The sequence below is a fragment of the Podarcis melisellensis genome (genome assembly GCF_964234715.1).
Source record: "Podarcis melisellensis genome assembly, chromosome: 14".
In the NCBI taxonomy this organism is placed as follows: domain Eukaryota; kingdom Metazoa; phylum Chordata; class Lepidosauria; order Squamata; family Lacertidae; genus Podarcis; species Podarcis melisellensis.
This window is the reverse complement of record NC_138546.1, coordinates 13,902,000-13,917,416: the sequence shown is the minus strand read 5'-3', so window position 1 is coordinate 13,917,416 and position 15,417 is coordinate 13,902,000. Positions and strand designations below refer to the sequence as shown.

General features: G+C 45.7%; 1 protein-coding gene across 1 annotated transcript in view; it reads left to right on the top strand.

Moving 5' to 3' along the window:
* XYLT1 (xylosyltransferase 1) overlaps positions 1-14,267 on the top strand; it is a 164,025-nt gene extending 149,758 nt beyond the window's left edge. The window contains exons 11-12 of the mRNA XM_081887983.1: positions 4,046-4,379; positions 8,847-14,267. Of these exons, the coding sequence (XP_081744109.1) occupies positions 4,046-4,379; positions 8,847-9,169 (657 nt within the window). The 3' untranslated portion in view covers positions 9,170-14,267. The remainder of the gene's footprint in view (positions 1-4,045; positions 4,380-8,846) is intronic.
* Positions 14,268-15,417: the final 1,150 nt, after the last annotated feature.

Below are 15,417 nucleotides of genomic sequence, written 5' to 3'. Positions count from 1 at the left end.
CTTTGCAAATGGCACAGCTGCCTAAAGCTATTTATTTCATCATTTTTTCTTGCTAAATCACAAATTTTAATTAAAGCCCACACAGCTAATTGAACAAATTTTTGTTCGTAGTCATTATGTCCTGGCCTATAAATTCTGCATTTTCTTTGGCAATTGAGAGAGGCTTAGGTAGGCTTCAGTGTTTTTAATGGCATGTGTGGCAAATCGGCGACATTAATGTCCTATTAAGGAGATGGATGCCGGTCTTGTTCTGTTTACTGAGATATCGGTGGACTGAATTGCCGTTTTCATGTCCTGACAAATGATCGCACCAACTGTATTTCTTGGGATTGGCAATTCTTCTGTTGTTTTGCTGGTGTGAGGGCATCTCGCAAGTTAATGAGAAACGCACATGCAAGATAACAGCTGAAATAGTATGTCTAGGTTTTGCTGGCAGTATTGTCACAAGCGTCAACCTAACCTATTAAAAATCCCATTGGTTGAACTCAAATTGGGGGCTGGCACCAATGGTCAACATTGTTCAGTATCCGCCAAGGCCTACAGCTTTCCCAGGGGCCCCCATTTGGCCCTACTGCTGCTGCAACTCCTACTTACAATTGCTGCCTGCTCACCTGCCTTCTCCAAGAATCAGCAGCCTCAGGACTCATTTTTCAGGGGTCAGAATTGATGCTCCTCCGTTAGCATCAGAGCCTTAAAAATTGGACCAGGCCGATACATGTCCTTGGCAACAGTCAATCATATGATCGATTCCCACAGAAAGCAGGGTTGAAGTCACTGCCTTGCAGCTGATGGGAACTTGATCACCCTACAGAAATCAGCTTTGCAAGCCCTATACTCAGTGCTCAGCAAGCAGCTCCCATGTGCCTGACAACTAGCTGGTTGTTGGAAAGCACCCAGCCACTTTAACTAGTAGTTGGGGCAACGCATCTGTCAATCATCAGATGCCATCATGATGTCAGGTGACTGGCCAAGCAGGTGATTGTCCCACCCACCAGTCAGAATTGGTCAAGAAGGTTCCTGCCTACCAAGCCAAAAAGGTTTCCCATCCCTGGTAGTGACAGTAGTGAGCCAAATAAACACTTTTTTGTTCACTGGGGCACAGAGATGGGGAGCCAATGGTCTTCCATTGTCAGCCGTGTTGGCGTTGGCTGTGGCTGTTGGGAGTTGGAGCCCAACCACTTCCAAAGGGTGGCAGTTTCCCAGTAGGAGGTTAATTCCATGTGACGTAGGTATCACCTCTTCATTTGTGTTTGTGTTTTTTGTTTTTGGTTTTTGGTTTTTGAGAAAGATGACATCCATCCAAAGGGAAAGAGAAAGATGGACTTGGATTTCATTTAGGCATTCAGGGACTTCTGCACTAAGCCTTATCGGCGGAACTCGAAAAAAGTTTGTTTCTAGCCTCGTTAGCAGTTGCAATTCATCACAGAGAACAAAGTGAACTGGGCGGCAGGCAATTAGTGTCTTCTGTGTGGACCTAATGGTCCCCGTTTGTGGTGAGCAATGAGACACAAGCTAGTAATCAAGGCATAATTTATCTTGGGCAAATTTTAAGTGCAAACCCAAGCAGGGACCGGAATAAGTGATGCAAAAGCTGAGTAGGGAGTTAAGGAGCACCCTTTCCCCTCCCCCAACCTCTTCAGAGGAAAACTGCAAGTGAGTGGATTCTCTGATGGCACAGAAGTACAAGGGGATGAGACACAGTGGTGATCAGCCTGTCTGCAGTACAGAAAGTGGTGACTTTGGGAGTTTAAACGCTTAGCAGAAGTGAACTTGATGCAGAATCCCTGTTGCAATCACACTGGGACTGAGTTTAGAAAAGTAAGAAAGCTACCGTTATTGCAGGAAATGCATGCTTGATAGGACAGGTCCTAGTCCTGACCAGCTGAGGTGGAGAATGCAATGGGCCATGCTTAACTCTTGCATCTCAGCAGGGGAGAGATCAAGTTGGAGGCAGTAATTCTTCTGAATGCCACCTGCTGGAAGACAGGGTGCTGTTGCGCTCAAGTCTTGCTTGTAGACTTCCCATAGGCATCTTGTGGACCACTATGAGAACAAAATGCTGGACTAGATGGACCACTGGCCTGATCCAGCAGGGCTGCACTTACGTGAACTGCATGGGGGAGGCAAAAAGCTAGTGAGTAACTGGGTCTCAATCTGCGCATTCGTCCAGGAGGTGTCAAATCAGCTGATAGTCGGGGCTTCAAATCTCCACATGCTGCTCTTTGCAAGGATCACCCACCAGTGGCTCAGAGGTGCTTGCAGAGAGACCTGAGTCTGATCTGAAGGCCCAAGAATCTGCTTTTGTCTCCAGTGAAGGCATCATCTCTTTGGATTTGTGCCTTCTGTACCTTCTCCCACCTTCTTCCTCCTTGTGTGTGTGTGACCTGGGGAGTTCATACTTCGCTGATTACAAATACTTTCAGCAACCGGTTCATGCCACATTTAATTGCAGTTCCTTGTGTCCCTGTTCCCCCTTGGATAGTAGCAAACGATTACAGCTATCTCAGGCATAGCTGAAACATTGGGGTGATGGGGAGAGAACAGCCAAGAAAATGTAAAGTCTGTTCAATGTTTGTGGTTGGTTGTAAATCAGTATAGTTCTATATAGAAACTTGTTGTTCTGTGATTCTTCCCTTCATTCCTGCCACCACCTACTGGGCGTTAAAAAAAGAATCAGTTGAAGCTGTTCCAGGTGGTGTCAGGCTGAGCAGGAAACCTGCAGGTAACATATTACAAGCATTGGTGCTTTAGTGCCAACAAGAATTGTGAAGGGTCCTTGGAAGTAATGCCGTGGCAAATGTAGAAGTGCAGGTCCCCTTCATGATAAGTCACAGCTGTGACCCCCTCATAGCCACACCCCTTTCTGAGACTATAAAGCTTTCTATATTTATATAATGATCCTATGATTTTGCATTAATAATAATTAGGGATGCATTGCAATGATGCGCTGGCTCTCTACTAGATCTACTATTTTCTATGCACATATAACTGGGGCAGATGGGGCTTGTCAGCCTGAGAAGGTAGCCCATCCCATCTAGGAGAAGCAAAACTCTGGTCCTGAACTTCCACTGCCTTGTGGGATATCTTTGGGAGAAGAACAAGCTAAGGAGTCAACCCTAAAAGTCCCTAAGGCAATAGGGTCTCCTGCAGCCAGGCTGGTGCCAGACGTATTGCTCTGCTTTCCTTTGGACCATATGAGCAAGAATGAGAAGGGGGTCTTGTTGTCTGGGTAGCCCAGGGCCTCCATACACGCTGCCTTGGCTTTCTCCTCAGAGAGGTCATTTCTGTGCTGTTAATGCAGCAGTTTGGCTTCATCCCCAGAGGTACACTCCATTGTCTCTTGAGACTTGAGACAGACAGATGCCAACAAAATCATTTTGAGTATTTCAGGGGAAATCAAGTTGTGTTTCCCTTGTATGTCACAGAACTTGCACACTGTTCTCTTGAAACTCACACACCTTGTGTTTCCGACATTCCTAAATGCTTAGCTTTAGAGCTACAGAACAGAAGAGCTCCACCTCCTCAATGTTATTGCCACTTGCCTGTTCCAGAGTGACCCTAGGAGCCAGCCCTCAGGGACTGACTTGCCTCCTTTCAGTCTGGCTCCAGTGAGCACAGAAGGTGAAAGCACTTCTTCTCAATTGCGCAAAAGCTCCCCCTTCATGCAGATTGGGTGGCCCCGGTGTGCTGGAGATGAGGACCCTGCTGCAGGAATAGTAATTGGAGTAACTGACTCCCTTCGACCCCACAGAACCCCATCTCTGGTCCCTAGCATTGAGACAGAGATTGCATTCACAGATGCACAGGAAGGGTGGCTACTGGCTGCCTCCGTCAATCATTTAGCTCCATTTATCTCTCCCTTAGAAAATAATTCCCCCCCCAAAAAAAAAAACAGTGGGATGGAGAGCAGCAGAGCAACTCAGGACCTTATAGCAGCCATCCAACGCGGCAATTACAAAAAAAGAACAGAATATGTTGATTTTTAAAGCAGTTGGTTGTTTCTTTCAGTGTTACCTGATGTGCAATGCTTCTGTTTACCTTTCAGATTGGAACCGACTGGGATGCTAAGGAGAGAATATTCCGGAACTTTGGGGGACTCATTGGGCCCATGGATGAACCAATCGGCATGCAGAAGTGGGGGAAGGGCCCCAATGTCACTGTTACTGTCATCTGGGTGGACCCCACAAACACTATCGCCGCCACGTATGATATCCTAATAGAATCCAGCGCAGAGTTTACTCACTACAAGCCACCGTTGAATTTGCCTCTCCGCCCAGGAATCTGGACTGTTAAGATCCTGCATCACTGGGTCCCTGTAGCAGAAACCAAATTCCTGGTCTCTCCGCTGACATTTTCTAACAGGCAAAGCATCAGGCAAGGTAAGTCCTTTTTGCGAACCAAACTGTTATTTGCAATTACAGCTTGGCCGCAGGTACTTAACTAAGATGGGGCTTGGGTCAGATCCAGAAAGCCTCTTCTTATTTTTCTCATAACATGATAGTGGCCATCAACTTAGCTTGCATTAAAAGGGAATTAAGGAAATACAATGGAACATAAAGTTTATCTACGGCTGCTAGCCATGAGGGATACATACTACCTTCAGGATCAGGTGGGGGGGGGATTGCCTCTGACTTGTCGTTGTTTTGTGAATGTCAGTTTATTTACATACCACATTTTCCTCAAGCAAATCTCTGCTCAAAGCAGTTCACAAAGTCTAAATACAGTGATATGGTAACAATGCATAATAAGACATATAATATCACTGCAACATACTAAAAAATTGATAAGCAGCAATTAACACTTCATTTTGCATATATAAATGTTTAAGTAAGCATGCAGCTGGAGAGTTATAGCAGACGATGAACACATTCTGCCTGTTGGTTTCTGTGCTGCATCCTAGAGGGGGAAGAGATGTCAACAAAAGCACGTTCCGTATCTTCCATAGGCCCACACCTAAGGGGTCAAAGAAGGCACTGACTCCTGTCAGAGCTGCTGTAAGGATGGATTTATTTCAGGTCTGTTGCTTCACAAGCCTAACTATTCCGGCCTGATTCCACTGTCCTGCTTCTCTGAGACTCTGCATCCTCCTGGGTCACATTCACACCATACGTTTAAAGCAGTATGATACCACTTTAAAGAATCAAGACGTTCCGCAAAGAATCCTGGGAGTGCTTATTTGTTAATGGTGCTGAGAGCTGTTAGGAGGCCCCAATCCCCCTCACAGTTAAGCCATGCTGAGAATCGTCATTCTGTGAGGGGAGCAGGGGTCTGCGAAGAACCCTCAGCACCCTTAACAACCTGCAGTTCCCATAATTTTGTGGGGGGGGGCATGACCATCTAAAGTGGTATTGTACTGCTTTAAATGTGTGGTGTGAATGTGGCACAGGTTTCCTGTCCTTTCTGTTTTGGCTGAGGCAGCTGTACACCTCCCCTCCCCTCAGGCAGGTGAATGGGAGGGCACTGCCTAGCTCCATCCAGCGCTGGAATCCAGTCAAGGATTCCTCAGAAGCCATTCCTTGTTTGCTGCTTGGTGGTAGGGGATCAGGGCCTCTTTAAAGGGCAAAGTGCTGGTGAATGAGCCCCTGCAACTCCTTACAGCATCCCAGAGGCATCTGGTTGGCCACCGTAGGACAAAAAGATGCTGGACTTGATGAGCCTTTGATCTGATGCATCATGCCTGCTTCTTAGTACAACACAGGATGCAGTCCAAACAAAGTGAAAGCACTGTTAACTTTCCTTAATTTCAGCAGAAGAGCCTGTTAGAGTCAAGCGCTTTGATAATGACCACAGAGATTAAGGAGTAATCTACTGACTTGAGGAAGGAGTTCATTACTGGAAAAAACATTGCCCTTCTATTATTTATTGTACTGGTGCAACTCAAGGTGCAAGGGGGGTACTGATTATACGAAGGAACCAATGCAGTGCTGTTGCCTAAAATGCAGGTATAGAAGGGAGACCTGTTGTAGTTTCAAGTGCTCCTGTTCAAGCAGACAGTCGTGCCCTCCATTCCTTTCCCACCCCCATTTTCATTTCCATCTTCCCAAGGCTACATCTAGTGATGGATGAGGCCAGAAGCACAAGGAGGCAGAGCAATGTGTGTATATTTTGCCTTTGTTCTGCAGCCCTGCGTAGGGAAGTTTTTAGCGTTTGTTACATCTTACTGTGTTTTCATTTGTTGGAAGCTGGCCAGAGTGGCTTGGGTAACCCAGTCAGATGGGTGGCATGTAAATAATTTTATTATGATAGTTTCTATGCACCGTGACACCACCAACCCTCTCTAAGCATCACCAGGCAAGCAAGCAAGAGGCATTATCAGGGTTCCAGGACACATTTCACAGCCAGGGAAGAAGAAAAAAGGAGTGGGACAAAGCAGGGGTGGTTCAGGATGTGGCCCAAGAGGATATGTGGCCTTGAGAGAACCCCGAAAGCCAGACAGAGAGGTCTGAAGGGCCACATTTGGGAGCCTGACGTCTGCACAGTTGGAATATCGTGGGAAAGGGTACATGATTTCAAGAGGCACACTGAGATTAGAGCAGAAGTTTAGAAGAGCATTCGCAGTCTGAGCTCTTGAGTGTGCCTCTCCAAGACCTTGCAGTTCAGAAACATTATGCTGCATGCGGGAAATTGTTATAAAGCCTCTTAGCTTTCTTTTCTTTCTTTTTTCTTCCTTTTTTCAGCATTTTTTGGCTTTGCCACCACTTGCGTTACTTAAACTTACTTCTAATGCCAGATAAATGCTGTGAAACTGACAGAAAAATTAGGACATCTCTAAGAGCCATTTTTCTGATATTTTGTGAACAATGCCAAGGCTGCCACACACACAGAAAATCACTACGCACCTCTAGATTCAAAGAGCAGTGTAATGAGACCTGCCTTTTATGAAGGATAAATAATAGGGCAGAACTAAAGGATGGGGAGAGGGTAGCTCATTTTCTGTAAACTTCTTCAGCCACAGTGATTTCCCCACCCCGCCCAAGGATCATGTCAAAATGGGGCTGAATGCCTATACAGAGTGAGGGCAGTGTGATGGTGGGCATGGCACATGTCAGAGGCAGCCTGCCTTTGAATGACAGTTGCTGGGATTCGCAAGTGGGGACAGTTCAGCTGTGCTCACGTCCAGCTTGTGGGCTTCTCACAGGCATCTGGTTGGCCAAGAACAGGATGCTGGACTAGATAAGCCCTTGGTGTGATCCAGCAGGTGCCTACAGTGAGAGCTCATGCCATCTAAATAAATCAGGTAGAATTCAACTGCCTTGGCAAGCGAATTATATGATCAAAGCCATAATAAGCCAGACAGAAACAGCATATTTAATATAACTGAATAATCAGGGTTGGCCGGGGGGGGGCTTGCAAGGGAGGGGGTTTACCTCAAAATATAAAACTTAAGTCTCAGAGAACCACGAAGAGTGTCCAAGCCAGGGAGACGGAGCCTTAGCCAATTTACAACAGAAGATCAAACCATTGCTTCCTTGCACAAAAGGAAGAGCTTAGATAATTGGCACGAGTTGCAAATTACACAGGCGACGTGGCAGGAATTGTAGACACTAGTATGTCATTCCTGGCCCACAGACCCACTGGAACACACAGCATAGTTCTCCAAGTCTGAGAGGGCCTTCTTGAATGAAGGCATTTTGCCCTGGAGGTGGTATGTATGTTTTGGCAGAGTTCGGACGAGTCCCTTCCTGGCATCAAGTCTAGGCTGTGGGGAAATCCATTAACCCCAACCACCTCTATCCCAATTTCCATATGTGAATTTTGAGGCAAAAATCCCAGCTAGTTTCCTACAGGCAGTTTTAAGCACCTTTCATGTAGCACCGTGGACACTCAATGAAGCTGAATGTTAGAAAGTTCAAGACAGATAAAACGAAAGCACTTCTTCAAAGAGTGCAAAGTTAAACTATGGAACTTGCTTCCACGGGAGGGCACCAAATTGGATGGCTTCAGAATCCCAATTGCTGGAAACCACAGGAGGGAAGAGTGCTCTCATGCTTGAATCCTGCTTGTTGGTTTCCCACAGGCAATTGTTCAGCCACTATGAGAACCGGACGCTGGACTCAATGAGCCATAGGCCTGATTCCACAGGCACTTGTTATGTCCATTCCAGTGATTGCTCTGTACAGTGGTACCTCGGGTTACATACGCTTCAGGTTACAGACGCTTCAGGTTACAGACTCTGCTAACCCAGAAATAGTACCTCGGGTTAAGAACTTTGCTTCAGGATGAGAACAGAAATCGCGCTCCGGTGGTGCTTCAGGTTAAGAACAGTTTCAGGTTAAGAAAGGACCTCTGGAACGAATTAAGTACTTAACCTGAGGAACCACTGTCCTGCTTTTAATGAAGGGGGCGTTCCCATTTTTGTATTGCTACACACTGTGCGAGTATTTCATTAGGAGGCGTGGTCTAGGGTTACTTTTACACGCAATTATTTATTTATTTATTTCATAAAATTTATACGCTGCTTGATTTGTCAAAGGGAACTCAAAGCAGTTTACCAAAAAAAATGTAAAGCAGGAAAATTATCACCAAGAAAAGTTAACAACAGTAATTTAAGACGTTCAAAAAATTAAGGTAGCAATAGATTAAAAACTCACGTCAACTTTCTAAACATCTGGGTAGCTTTGTCTAAACAAAAATGTTTTTAGCATCCACTAGAAAGAGCACAGTGAAGGTGCCTGCCCGATATCAAGAGGCAGGGAGTTCCAAAGGGTCGGTGCCGCCACACTAAACCACCAAATGGTTTTGAATGGCAGCCCTATGCAGAGCATGCTAATGGTAGTTTTGATCTGAAGGTCAGATTGGCGTGAAGCATCTCAACTTTGGATTTCGGTTTGTTGTTGTTTTTACAGAAGAAGCCACGAGGTTGCACAGCGGACCTCCAAAGAACGCCTACATGGAGCAGAGTTTCCAAGGCCTCAACCCGGTTCTGAATATCCCCATTGATGCTGCGCAGGTGGACCAAGCAAAGAAGAATGCAGCCCTTACGGGCAGCAAGCTGGAGAACTGGGTGGACAAACTGGTGGGAGGCATGTGGTCAGCTGTGGATATCTGCAGCACAGGCCCCACCTCCTGCCCAGTCATGCAGGCCTGTAGCCAAACGTCTTGGAGTTCACTCAGCCCAGACCCAAAATCTGAGCTGGGGCCTGTTAAACCCGACGGTCGTTTGAGGTAGCACAGGGTACACATCCCTCCACTGGCTTTTAAAAGGGAATTTAACATGGTTGCTCTTGTGACACGGGGGGAGGATTATCCACCTGCCCTCCTAAACTTGGGCTGGTTTCGAAGTGGATTAACTGCCAGGCATCCTTCAAGAAAACGTACGATTTAGTTTTCACGTAGTTCTTGGAAGTGGTACGGAGGGTCGACAGCTAATTTCATCGAATGGCTGTCATTTTAAGCTCCGGGAAGGTGTGGAGAGAAGGAAACCAGTTTTTAAAACATGCCTTAAGTTTTTAGCGCGGGTGCAGTATCAAGACTACAGATTATTTAAAACCTCAGTCTGAGGTGTGTTGGCTATTTTATCACACACACACACACACACACACACACACACACAGCTGATAAATAGATGGAAAATGAGTAGCAAAATGGCAGCCGGTTGCAGATGCTGAAATTGCCATCACTCCCCATGCCATCACTTCCCAAAGCATTCCCACAGCAGCCTAGCAAAAGTGTTGAAATTATCACTATGCCAAGCCGTGTTTTCACTGGCAAGGACTTGGGGCTCCCCATCCCCCTTTTGTTATGTATGTAACTATGTATTTATTTATTTATTTATTCAGTCTGACACACACACACACAACTCACTGATATTCACAAGAGTTCAATATTTGTCATAGCAGACTACAAAACACTTGCAGACAGCCCCAATGGGAAGAAACCCCTTCCTCTACCCCAGCATTTTTAAGAAGTGTTTTCAGGCAGGGAAACAGCAGCTGTTTAGGGAGGTTTTTAATGTTTAATGTATTGTGTTTTTAATATTCAGTTGAGAGCCTCCCCGAGTGGCTGTGGAAACCCAGCCAGATGGGTGGGGTATAAATAATAGATTATTATTATTATATAGTTATAAGAGGGAAAGAGTTCAACTACTCCCACCAGCCTGTGCTTAATCCTCAAGTTACAGGAAGCTGCCTCAGACCCTCAAGAGCTGCTGCCGGTCAGAGCAGTCAGCCCTGGGCTTGGTTTCAGGCAGTTTCCAATATTCTGATTTTAGAAGGTTGCAGGAGGGAATCCTGGGTAGGGCGCAAAGCAGGAATACCAGCAGTAGGTGGCGCCAGTGCAAGGCAAGGGCAACTCATTCTGGTCTTGTCCCCATCTTCCTCCCCGATAAATTTCTACTGAGGGCAAGGAGGAGGAGGAAGATGACAGCACTGTGTCCCCCAAGAATGGTTGTCAGCAAGAAGACAGGCACAGGGGCTTATGGGAATCAAGGCTGAGACTGGTGGGGCAATCAGCCCAGTGGGTCAGTTTGGGACAAATGACTCTTTGGGGCTAGTGTTAAAAGCTGCTCTTCCATAGGAGGGAGAGCAGCGCCCCCTGGAGTGCATTTATGTGTTTTACCTGTAACATTTTCGCAGGTCTTGAGCACAGTTGTTTTTCCACTTTTGGGAGCTGGTGGCATATCATCTGGTCCCCAGGCAGTCTAACACTGAGGAAAAAGTACAGATTCTATTAACATTCAAATGGCATTTTAGTCCAGTTAATTTCTAGCTAAGCTCTTTGGCATAAGTTGTGCAATCTACATATACAGGTGGGTGTGTTTGTGTAAAAATAGCCAGTTAATGTATTTTTTCTTAAAAAGGTTTCTTTCTCTTCTTCCTCCCCCCCCCCACCCACATTTTGCGACTGTGTAAAAATTTCAGGCCTACTCCAGTGCAATCCTGTGCATGCGTACCTGGGCGTAAGGGCACTTCCAGACTGCCACTGTTTTGCTGTGGGATTCAGTCACATACTAGCAAGTTCAAGTTGTGCAATTGTAATTGATCGGGAGGGTCCTGTGTGACAAACCAGCTTCCCCCGTCCCACCCCAGACTGAACTTCCTTGAGATAAGGAAAGTGATGGCAAATTGCATTGGAAAGTGTTGGTTTTTAAGACCACATCACCTAACCTATCTCACAAACAAAGCAGAACGAATGACCATTCAAACAGCCACCTCCTTGCAAACAAATCAGGTTGGATGGTCAGTAAACTGGTACCCTGGAAGCAGCCTCAATCCCAACTAGTTTAGCGGGGCTTCCTTCTGAGTAGACCTGCACAGACTTGCACTGTTCTGTAAGCTCACCTCTTGGAAGAGCCTGACGACAGAAGAAGCACGTCGCAAGAATCAGTTAAATTCCCTTTTAAAACAACTGCAGTGGTGACCGTAAAAAAAAAAAAAAGAAACTTCTGAGTTTCCAGTGGCTTGCTAATGTTTTTCCTCTCACCATCCTGTTTGGTTTAAAGCTACTACCGTTCGCTTTGGACTTTGAAATTGCAGTGTCAGCTGTGCTGGCATGAAGGCAGAGCATTAAATGTTTAGAGCTGGCAGCAAAGGAGGCTACATAGGAGGGCGGTTTTAGGTATTTATTTGTATTTTTAGTCAATGACTAATTAGTAGGTGCTGCTTATGCAGCTTGGAGATTATCTTATCTTACTAACGAAAGCTGCCTTTATTAAGAAAAGGCCTTTTTTAAGAAAAACAAAACAAAACAAAAAGACATCTCATTTCTCCCCCTTCCCTTTTCCTGTGTTCTTGATTTCCACTCGAATAAGAATTCTGACTACAAAAAAAAGAAAACCTAGATGTTCCAATCACTGATAAAAGAGGGGAGAGAGGATGGAACCCATTCCATCAGAAATCATCCAGTCAGAGGTAGCAGCTGCTCATATCAGTGTACCCATCCATGTCTATCAGAATCTTAGAAAACCACAGTTCTATAGGTCCACATGGTGCTTCCATGATCTCTGCCATTGTGCCTGCTGGCAAGGGCTGATAGGAGTTTGAGTCCAATAACATCTGGAGGGCCATGGATTTCCCTGTCCATGGCTTAGGTGCTTCTGTAAGAAGACCTTCTCTCCTGGAGAACCGTCCCAAGTCCTAGCAGAAGACCAGGAGCCCAACATTCTCATGCTGAAACAAGGAAAACCCAGATTTCCATCCAGCCTTGTGGGGTTTATTCATTCATCTGTATTCATCACTCTCTGAGCTGCACCCAAGTGGTCTTCCTTGAAAACGACTGTGCTGAGTTGATGTGAGCCAATGGCGTTTGATGTTTGGCAGGCATCTCCCATGCTTGGGTCATTGCTTCAGGTTGTGCTCACTGAGCGCAGAACGATGCATATGCAAATCTGCCCAAGCTGGGATTCTGTCCATCCCTCTCCTTGAGTGTCTCAGGTCAAGGCAGCTTCTTAAATCTGTGGTGCAGATCACTCAGCTTGCAGCAATCCCCACAGTTGCTCCCAGTAGACTGTGACGCATCTTGAGCTGGACTGCCTGGTTATGTGGACTGTGGAAACAGATCCACCGCCTGGAGCTTCTAGCCCACAGATGAAGCCCTACACCGGGATTCCCAAAAGCTTCATCTGTAGGCTGAACGGATGGGAAAGTAACTGCTGAGTCCACCAGGTTCGGCTTGCCTGCAACATGCGCTCATTCTTAGCACATCAGCACCCTGTGGATGCAACTCTTTGCACATTCGCAGAAGAATGAGATCTGTGGCTCAACGGGCACGTAACCGTGTGCAGGATCTGAGCCACATTCTTTAGACCATTCTGGGCGCTCCCACTTTCACTCCACCTACCCATCAGCTCTTGTGCTACAACACCTCCATGCGGAATGTAACACGTTTGAACTCGTGCAAGGAATCTTTGTGGTTGTTCAAGAGCTTCCAGGGAGCACAAAACCCCAAGATCCCACTGAGCAGCGTAGGGAGGGCTTAGCTCAGCTGTAGATCCTCTGCTTTGCACACAGAGGGTCCCAGGTTCAGTCCTTAACATCTTCGGGTAAAGCTGGGAGCGAAACCTCTTTGAAACCCTGGACAGTCACTGCCAGTCAGTGTAGACAATGCTGAGCTCGATGGACCAGCGATCTAACTCAATATAAGGCAGCTTCCTATGTTCCTTTCATTAGGCAGCTGTAAGAGTCCTTATGTAATGCAAAATATTCTTTACTCTCCTCCTTCTCCCCCTCCCCTGATTCCTGATGCTTCAGAGGTGGAACTTTGCACTTCATTCCGAAGCATTAAATATATATGTATGTATTTTCCAGCTTAGTATCACGGTAGCAGTTTATGTCATGTTTTTCTTGACAAGTTCAGATGCTGTTAATCAGGCATGGTGGGGAGAACTGTGGCCCTCCAGATATTGCTGGACTACAATTCCCATCATTCTGCAGGGGGGGCCCTCCATCCTTGCAGTTTCCTCCCCAAAAGCACCTGTTTTCATTCTCTCACTTTCCTGCCCAATTGCTTCTGCCTTGGTTACCTTCTTTTGCTACCAAAGGTACTACCTCACTAATACTTTGAAACGTGTTTACCTAATGAAAACAAGAAAAGAGGGTTTGGGGAAAGTGGGGGGAAATAGCTGAATGTACAATCTATGCAAATCCTTTCTTTCTTTCTTTCTTTCTCTCTCTCTCTCTCTCTCTCTCTCTCTCTCTCCCTCTCTATTTTAGTAATTTAAAATAAAAAAGACAAAGAAAGAAAACTTATAAGTATTAGAACTTGCCAAATAAACAGCAAGATACTGTACAGGTGCCTCTGATAGCAGAGCGATCTTCTACCCGGCACAGTTCATTGTGCCGTATTTGTATATTATAAAAAAAAAAAAATGAGTTGTCTTTTGGTTCCGTTTGTGATTAGAATCACCCTTGATGGAAGGAGGTGGTTGGCGTTGCTTTGTTAAAGAACAGCACCTTCAGATTTGCTGGGGAAATATGCCGGACGAAGAAATGGAGCGTGCTTTGTAGGGTTTTTTTTTTTATGTTGGTTGCCATTAACAAACAGCGATGGCAACAGCAAAAAAAGTGTGGGGCACTGGCTCCTTTTTAAAAAAAGCTTGGGAGGCTGTTGGTTGAGAGATTTCCCTATGGGTAAATCAGGTTATCTGGACTGTTTCCAACTCAGTGTTCATGCCATGGCATCCTATGAGTTGCCCCTTTTAGAGAAGCCTTAAGTTCTTTCATCTTTTTTTCAATGTGGCCTTAAAACTGTGTGTGTGTGGAAATTTTAGCTGTTGTATATTCTTTCTCTCTTGACTATTGTCAACGTATTAAAAAACAAAAGCACCTTGAGATGACTGTGGCCTTTTTTCCCCCCACCCTCCTGCTGCTGCTGCACAACTGTCACTTTTTACACACTGCGCACACTGCACAAGTCCACAAAAGGACATGTTTATAACTGCAAGATCCTGGGGGAGGATGGGGACGGGGCAACATTATCCTTTTTGCAGAAAAGATCAGCATTATCCATTTTTGCAGAAAGAAAGGAGGCTTTGCAAATATCGGCAGTTTTCCTTTTGCAACACGTTGATGGTAAGACAGTATGATCTCTCTCACTAATGGGGAATGTGCCTTGGAAGAATTACTCCTGGGTTTTTACACCCATAAAAATCTGTTCCGCACACCTATCTGAGTGCAGAGAAAGGTGACCAAGAAGATAAAGGGTCTGGACACCAAGCCTTATGAGGAATGGTTGAGGGAGTTGGGTATGCCCAGTCTGGATAAGAGGAGGCTGAGAGGTGATATGATAGCCAAATATCTGAAGGGCTGTCGCATGAAGATGGAGCAAGCTTGTTTTCTGCTGCACTGGAGGGTAGGACCCGAACCAATGGATTCAAGTTACAAGAAAGGAAATTAACAGAATCATAGAACTGTAGAGACAATAGTCTATTCAGGGAGGTTCACTGACCAAAGATTCAGTCCAGTGCAGCTGATCAATACAAACAAGGAGGCGTTTGACAACAAAACATTTGCAGGATCACGAGTCCTGGAGTTCAGCCCGCAACAGACCCGGTTAGTGGAGTTGTGGTTGTGACCACCATCATCATTTTGTATTCGGTAACTGCCCTTCACCCAGGGCAGGTTATATCTTTAAAAATATAATGCAATTAAAATGTACCAATTCATTTGCAATCTAGCTGGGCTGGAAGTTTCCATAGGAAACTTTTCCAGTGAACTTCAGGAGGTGGAGGAGAACAGGGGAATGAAATGGGGGAAATCAATGAATTTTCAGGGATTGGGGACACCATTTTTTGCCACTCTACCGCTTTATTTGATTTAAAACAAAAAATATATAAGCTTTCTAACTTCTTTGCCTCAATGTCCATGAGACAACCAGTTGCCCAACCTGGTTCCTGTTTTTCACAAAATGGCCTGGAGGGAACATCTTGTATAGTGTGACTTGGGACCCCTCAAGACTGCTGGTGTTCATTCTGTCTCATAT